The sequence below is a fragment of the Lactuca saligna genome, chromosome 1 (assembly GCF_052625555.1).
Source record: "Lactuca saligna cultivar CGN05327 chromosome 1, ASM5262555v1, whole genome shotgun sequence".
In the NCBI taxonomy this organism is placed as follows: Eukaryota; Viridiplantae; Streptophyta; class Magnoliopsida; order Asterales; family Asteraceae; genus Lactuca; species Lactuca saligna.
Genome location: NC_136417.1, coordinates 61,870,058 through 61,878,418, shown reverse-complemented (window position 1 = coordinate 61,878,418; position 8,361 = coordinate 61,870,058). Strand labels below are relative to the sequence as shown.

The 8,361-nt window shown below is 34.8% G+C and overlaps 1 protein-coding gene across 1 annotated transcript; it reads left to right on the top strand.

Moving 5' to 3' along the window:
- The first annotated feature begins 466 nt into the window (after positions 1 to 466).
- Positions 467 to 7,679, top strand: LOC145037643 (2-isopropylmalate synthase A-like). The gene is made up of 10 exons (XM_078986341.1): positions 467 to 1,212; positions 5,619 to 5,832; positions 5,917 to 5,997; positions 6,089 to 6,178; positions 6,270 to 6,356; positions 6,484 to 6,584; positions 6,709 to 6,742; positions 6,834 to 6,908; positions 7,038 to 7,123; positions 7,218 to 7,679. The coding sequence occupies exons 1-9, from the start codon at positions 566 to 568 to the stop codon at positions 7,077 to 7,079; spliced, it is 1,371 nt and encodes a 456-aa protein (XP_078842467.1). The 5' UTR covers positions 467 to 565; the 3' UTR covers positions 7,080 to 7,123; positions 7,218 to 7,679.
- Positions 7,680 to 8,361: the final 682 nt, after the last annotated feature.

The following is an 8,361-nucleotide window of genomic DNA, read 5'->3' as shown; positions in this document are numbered from 1 at the left end:
CATGTAATTGACGTGTTACATGTCGCCGCTATTGCCCACTGTCGCCGCTAAAGGGGTCGCTGGTAATGCTCGCAAACGGCGATCCGCGTCAAATTACCCCTTCTTACTATGTCACGAAACTTTAATCTGACGATGTTTAGTTAAATAAGATTATATATCGTAAGTAATAGATATGCTTTTCTAAATTCCTTAAATATCCGAGTTATTGCATTGCGACTACCATAAGTTGGTAGGTGAAGGCACAGCCACCTTGGACTATCGTTTGAACTTTGAATGCTTCAAGCCACTTGCTTGCTGTTATCATATTTGAATCGCTCCTTATATCTTATCTTAAGTTCCTTTTATTTATTTAGTTGAAGTTGATTCTAATTATTAAACAAAGTCAACGTAGACCAATACAAATTGTTAATTAGGGGAAAGCCGACGTAGCCCAATTTGGCCTATATATTAATGATACAAAGCCCTACGCCTTTTGCTACAATTAGAAAATTTCTATGGTCGCATATATCTCCATCAAACACTGAACACAACAGAAAACCTTTGTTACTTTTCAAACTAGCTATCAATGGAAGCCTCTCTCATACGTATCTCTTGTTTCCTTTCTTCAACCGCTACCACCACCACCACCACTTCCTATCCAACTGCGATCCACTCTTATTTCAAAACCTCAAAAACCCGACCCCATAAATCAAACTCAAACGTAATCCTATGTTGCCAAAGTCAAAACTACATCCCTAACCATATTCAAGACCCTAACCGAGTACGCATCTTGGATACCACCCTACGTGATGGTGAACAAGCACCGGGTGCCTCTATGTCCCCTAAGCAAAAGCTTGACATAGCTCATCAACTTGCAAAACTCGGTGTTGACATCATTGAAGTAGGGTTTCCTGCTTCCAACAAAGCCGATCTAGAAACTGTTAAGTTGATTGCATGTGAGGTTGGAAATGCAGAGGTTAATCAAAATGGTCGTATACCAGTTATTTGTGGTCTAGCAAGATGCAATAAGAATGATATCGATAAAGCATGGGAAGCGGTGAAATATGCCAAATTCCCAAGGATACATATTTTTATAGCTACAAGTGAGATTCATATGAAGTATAAGTTAAAGATGTCGAAAGAAGAAGTGATTGAAAAAGCGAGGACCATGGTTGCATACGCTCGAAGTTTGGGCTGTAATGACGTTCAATTTAGCCCGGAAGATGCCGGAAGGTACATTTTTCTATAAAGTGTATTACTTATATAAACTTACGAAATATCAATAGTATCATATCTCTTTTCAATTTTCATAGTTAACTTTCAACGATACAATTATTGTGTTTATGTTTCATATTAATTTGGTTAATCATTATGAAAATATAATAAACGTGTGATACACGGCATAAAAAGTGGGATACTATACATGGCATAAAAAGAGTTAGAGAACTTATAAGTGGTCGCATCCATATTCCAATGCTACTGTTTTAAACTTTTGATTCCATAAAGTCTTTTTATAATATATATAAAAAAAATAAAAAAAAAACGAACCACACGATATTCAATTTAAATAAGAAAACCAGAAATTTAAATTTTAAGAATTGTCCTTATGTTCCGATCTCTATGTTTTGTTCAATTATAACATTGTCTGGTCCTTGTGCTTTGTTTTTCGTTGAACCAGCCGCAAGTTTCATCTTTGTCAGACATAAACTAATTATATTGTTTTTATAAATATTATTTTGTATTTTTTTAGTATTTTTATTTGTTTATATTTTTTACTGTTTATTTATTTTGTTGGTACGTACCAACCAATTGTACCCCCACTTTCACCCATTCTTGTTCAAATATTGTGACATCCTCAAAATCACGGTCAGAAAAAGACCGATTTTCATTTATGCTTTTTAAAATAATTTCAGAGTAAATCCTTTTGATTTGAAAGTATTGCGGAATTTGTTCCAAAAAACAAAACATGATAAAACAATGTTTACCAAAGCATTTCATCAAGAGATGCATTTTCATTATATAATTAAAACCCGGGGTGTCATGTTCCGATACAGACCGTTAAGCATAAACAATAATATTACAAGTCATTCAACAAATATATACATATACAAACTTGTAAACAAAACAACTTGATGGTTCATCCATCTTACGTCCTTGCGTCACTTCCTGTAATACAAATAAAACTGAGTGGGTCAGGTTTGGGAGCCTGGTGAGCACATAGGGTTTTCAACCCACAATAAATAAATTATATTTAATTTCACCAACCAATCACTATCCCGATTACCCATTCCCGTTATCCTCACTTTACGTCCCTAAAACAACATCTATCTCAAGGGACCTAATCTAGGATTTTCATCGGGACGGGCATTACTGCTAAAGGGTTTCCTCAACAATAGATATCCTAAGGCAACCATGAGGGGGATAGAGTACACCGGTGAACACATCGTTCACAACACCTACAGGTTATGAACCTGCTAGCGTTCCACGAGACTATCTAGAAGGAGTATGTGGTCGTTATCCATACTCCGCTGAATAACTAGGTCAACAACAAAAACAACATCGAGGCCTCTCATCTGTTTATTACACACCAACTATCTACCCATGTTCTACCCAACATATTAGTAGATAAAAATATATATTTTTATACATAGTTTAAAACCTGTATAGCATTTTCATCAAATACATATTTCACATAACAGATGAGACAAACCCACATAACACGTATTTCATAGAAAACAAATCAGATCTATGAGATTGAAGAGAGTGAATATACATTCACGTACATAACAACAAAACTATACACATAACACGTATTTCGTATAAAATACTTCATAATTATGCGTTAGAAGAAAGTAACTACACACTGACTTGATCAGAAGATGATCAGACAGCACTACGGCTTGTAGAAGTAGTATTCTTCGGTAGATCTGGAAGATCTTCACAAAAATCGAACTTCTCGCAAGCAGAGCATCGGCTCGGAAACCGCACTTCTCGGGATCTTCGGGATCTCGGGACTTGCTTCGGGACTCGGGAATATTACCGGGGCTTCGGGGTGGCTTCGGGGGTTTACGCGCAGAGCTTCGGCACAAAAACGAGAGGAAATTAGCAAATAAATCTGGAACCCTCGCATCCTATTTATAGAAGGCTGAAACCTCCTCGTACGCGGGGCGTACTGCTCCGAAATCGTAAGCGCATGCGTCATCCGAAGTCCTCGAGTGCGAATGTCGACATCTTCGCTATACGCGGGGTGTACTCGAGTACGCTGGGCGTACTCCAGATGAGTCCGGTGACTCGTCTTCGGATAAGGTTGGTATTTAATAATTAATTATTTAATAAACTTCGAAAATTCATATCTCCTTCATACGAACTCCGTTTTCGACGTTCTTTATATCCACGCGAAGGTGAGACTACGCTCTACAACTTTTGTTTAGACTCCGTTAGCTAATTTTGACTTTATTTTTATTATCTATTTTTAATAGGCCGGTACAGAAAATTTTGTTATAAATTCATAACTTCTTCGTTTGACGTCCGTTCTCGCCTAACTTTTTATCGCTTTGATACTAACAACGAGATCTTCGATTCTCTTTTAGATCACTAAGGCTAAATATCGCTCTAACGTAAATTCCACTTTTTACGTCATTCAGCGTTGCCGGTTCTGTCGCGAAACTTCGACAGGTCATAACTTCTTCGTTATAATTCGGATTTCGACATTCTTTATATCTTCAGAAACCTTGTTTCAACTACTACAACATTATCTAAAGATATCAAGTTTATTATACACTTCAATTTTGACGCTTATTTTTATTCTTAATTAATCAAACCACATAATTAAGCAATTAAGCACAAAACACATAATACTCAAATAATACACTTCTATTATTTCAAAACGGGTTACAAAGGTTAACCTAGACTATCACATTGCTAAAAATGGCAAGCCCAGAAACACAGGCGTTACAGATATCACCAATGGTCACTATCTATACCCCAATTCACCTTCAACAAATACAACCAACGCCCCCTTTCACCTCCGACAACCACCACCCTTCATCACCCCCTTTCACTTGAGATCCCCTTCCATCCCGAGAATCACCACCCGTCACCACAAACATCATCAACCCTTTTCTAATGGTCCATCGGTATCATTAGTGATGAAGATGGTGGTCTAAAGATGTGATGAGTGACCTTTAGCGGATTCAGTGGTGGACCCATTTTGTAGAAATCAATCTACATTTCCATATTGGCAACAAGAAGTTGTTTGACGAAGAAGGTGGTGGAGAGTTGGTCAAGGATGCAGTGACGGAGCTTGAAGTATTGATTTTGGGGGGGGGGGGGGGGGGCAAAGTCAAAATTTATAGGTTTAGGCTTAATATGTAAAAAATTTAATAGTTAAGGGTTAGTTATGAAAAAAACAGGATGAGCCACAACCCCTCCTGGCCTTACATAAGCTTCATCCCTGCAAAGATGTAAACGAGCCGAGCCAAACTCGAGCTCAGGTAGTCTCGGGCTCGACTCGTTTAAAATTCATGTGGCCGAGCTCGATTTGATTCGAGTTTTAGTTTCAAAGTTCGAGCTCGATTTGTGGATGACTTAAAAGGCTCATGCTCAACTCATTTGTCAGGCATGCTTAAACGAGCGAATGCTCAGCTCGAACTCGGCTTGGTTAATAGTCAAATATCAAGGTCATTTGTATTTTTAAGCTCGGTAAAGGCTCGTTTATCATTAATTATTAGATATTCAATCATTAATTATTTAATTATAATTTAATATTCAAAATGAAAATTAAAAATTATATTATTTTATTATGAATAGGTTTGTTTAGGCTCGTGAGTCTAATCAGTCTTGGCAGATGAAGCTTGGGCTTTATCTCGTTTAATAAATGAGCTTGAAACTAAGTTCGAACTCGGCTCAGACTCGTTTAACTCGAGTTCGAATAGAGTTTTTAACGAGTCAATCACAAGTATGTCGACTCATTTACACTCGTAGAGATGGTCTACGACGGACCAAAAACTTCTAGAGGCGTAGTCCATTAGTTTAGGTCTTCAAGAGAGCTTAAGAACACAGAGATATATGTATCGGGCTAGGGTTTTAAGTGGGTGAGGTGGGGGTAGGGTCTATTTTATTTTAAAAGCTAAAAATTATAAATATATAATAAGTAAATAAAAAAATTAGTACGATTTTGGGTATGGCATGGACTAAAATCGTGATAAAAAATAGTAAAGGGTGGTTGAATGACAAAAAAAAAAAATAGGGACCAAACTCAGATGTTGGACCAAACCATAAGGACCATTAGTGTAATTTACTAGTCCGACCATAAACCTAAGACTATACCGCCATGCACCTCCACCATTCTGGTCCGCACTCAATTCGACGAGGAGCACCAAGGAAAACTCCACATCCCCCGTCAACTTACCTAGTTAGGTAGATCGTTATATACGACTCATGGTTGTATGCTTGTATAATTTGAAGAACAAGCATGTTGATTATGCTCAAAACGAAGGTGAATTGACCATAAATCCATGATGTAGCCCAATTTCTTTTTTGTGTTTTGTTCCACTTCCTTTCTGAATTGTGCAATTTGTTAGGATTAGGGGTTGTTGTTGTCCATCTCTGTAATCTGCGTTATGTTAATTTGCTAACAGATCTGATAGAGAATTTTTATACGAGGTCCTGGGTGAGGCAATCAAAGCGGGTGCAACTACTCTTTGCATTCCAGATACTGTTGGCTATAACTGGCCTCGTGAATTTGGTCAGCTTATTGCTGACATAAAAGCCAACACCCCTGGAATTCAGAATGTCGTCATTTCTACCCATTGCCATAATGATCTAGGACTTGCTACTGCCAATACTTTAGAGGTACATATGCTTATATATTAATCATTATGTTTTTATATTAAAGTTTGATTCATAGCTTCATATGCTTACCTATTCGAATTCCAGGGAGCTTATTCGGGTGCAAGACAATTAGAAGTAACAATAAATGGAATCGGGGAGAGAGCTGGGAATGCTTCTTTTGAAGAGGTGAGTGTAATTTACAAAATTACAATAATCAAGTGTTCTTCCATTGTTAAATTGCTTGTTGTTGATAATGTATTATTTGTAATTATGATAGGTGGTAATGACTATAAAAAGCAAAGGAGAATTATTGGGTGGTCTTTACACTGACATTAAAACAGAACATATTGTTATGGCTAGCAAGATGGTATATGTTAAACCTTAATTATAACATCTAATAATATTTTTAAACAATTGTTTTCTAGGTTCACTTTGAACATGCGTTGTCGTATTTATAGGTGGAAGAGTACAGTGGACTAAGGGTGCAGCCACATAAGGCTATTGTTGGTGCTAATGCTTTTGCTCATGAAAGTGGAATCCATCAGGTGGGTTGGTTATATTTTATATAACATTAATTATATATGTCATGTTACTCATGATGTGGCTTGATTTAATAGTTTTTACTTAAATTACTAGACATGTACATGCATGACATTGTTTTCTATTTTGTAGGATGGGGTTTTAAAGAACAAAAGCACATATGAAATCATGTCTCCTGAAGATATAGGACTTCACCGATCTAATGAGTCTGGACTTACACTTGGAAAACTTAGGTATACTGAATTACACGTTGGTAATTCATATATTTATATGCTACATGATTATTGTTAGCATCTGATTCTTTAATATCATCACTTCCTATTCATTCATTAATGATTTGTAAATATTGTTATGCAGTGGTCGCCATGCTCTAAAAGCTAAACTTTTTGAGGTAAAGTGCAATGTTGATATTGTGATCTTTTGATAAAAAAAACGAGCAACTTTTTTAGTTATGTAGTAAACATATGTTATTTTCTCTCCAGCTTGGTTATAACTTTGAGGGAAATGAACTTAATGATCTTTTTTGGCGCTTTAAATCCGTAGCTGAAATGAAAAAGGTAGTGAAAACTCTTTCTTTTGATGGTATCTATATCAAATGTTTATTAACCAAGGAAATCATTTTTTTTAACTATGCTTGAATGTGAGTTATATAATTAACCCTACTATTTGCCTTCTTTATCTCCCAGGTTATCACTGATGACGACCTAATAACATTGGTATCAAAATGAGGCATTGGTATTTACATATAGACACATATATAGTTATTCTTTAGGTAATGCACCATTTTAATCTTATGCATAGTCTTATTTTTTTAGATTACTTAAAATGTGTAATTTGTATTGATCTTTCAACATGTCTTTTTGTAGGCCCTATTCTATGACCTTATCACCGGACTCTTACACATTTATGTCTTGGTTTTTTGTTGATGATCAATGCATTGAAAACAAGGTTAGAGATTATTTTGTGCCATAAATAAACATGAAGAAACAATAAGATATAAGTCAGAGTTTACTTTATAAACTGGTATGCGATTAACTTTTAAAGGATGTAATTAAGGATTGGGCTTAGATTTGTTAATAGCTATAAATTTTCAAAATTGTATATTTATGTAAGTTCTTGATGTCATTGGGTTCGTTTAAACTTGGGAAGATTCTTAAAAAGCTATTAAGTTTTTTCATTGCAATCAGGTCATAGTAACTTCTGTTGTAAAAGTTGTACCATGTATTGGTTTTTAAACATCTTGATGTCATTAGGGATTGGTTTATGTCCGAGGCAATGATTGTTGTAACTAAAATTTCATATAAATAAATGTCCTTATATTTAAAATAAAATAAAATACAAAAAAAGTTTGATAAAGAGCAGATTGGTTGGAAAGTTAAATTGTAATGAGTTCTTATCATCTTTCTAATTTAGGGTCTTGAATTGTTTTTGTTTAGAAAAATATTTTATTTGGGTGTTTTTAAACTTCAATTTTGTTCGGCGTTTTCCTGGTAATTGGATCAGTCACATTAATACATTTTAGGGCTCTTGTTCTTGGTCATTTTTTCAGAGATATTGATTATGTTGATTACTTTTTAGTTTCTATAAGACTATAACTTTGTATGAAGGACAAGATGGTAAATTTAATATTGTTTTCTCATGATCATACCCTTACCAAACACTACCATGTGCTATTTTGACTAAAAGAAGTAGACTAATTGGCCCTTTTGAAAACATATTAAACCGAGGGTATAAATAGAGAGTTTCTCTCATTTTTTTGTGGGTGAAACCACCTTTTTCTTATTTTCTTTTTTCTCACTTAAGATTCAAGGAATAAGTGAGAAACTTCTCTCACTATTTTTTTATTTTTTTTAAAGTATTTCCTATAAATATTATATTATTTTGTAAGGAATTAAAAACCATAAGTTTTGATATATTTTTTTTATAATTTTAAGTAGGTATATAATTTAATAAATATTAAAAAAGATAATAATAATAAAATTAAATTAAAAAAAAAAAAGTTAGTCAATA

Excerpts from the sequence above, each read along its gene's own strand:
- LOC145037643 (XM_078986341.1), top strand. The coding sequence starts at position 566 with ATGGAAGCCTCTCTCATACGTATCTCTTGTTTCCTTTCTTCAACCGCT. Across the intron at positions 5,998-6,088 it reads GGAATGCTTCTTTTGAAGAG|GTGGTAATGACTATAAAAAG; the intron begins GTGAGTGTAATT and ends TAATTATGATAG. Across the intron at positions 6,743-6,833 it reads TAAAAGCTAAACTTTTTGAG|CTTGGTTATAACTTTGAGGG; the intron begins GTAAAGTGCAAT and ends TTTTCTCTCCAG.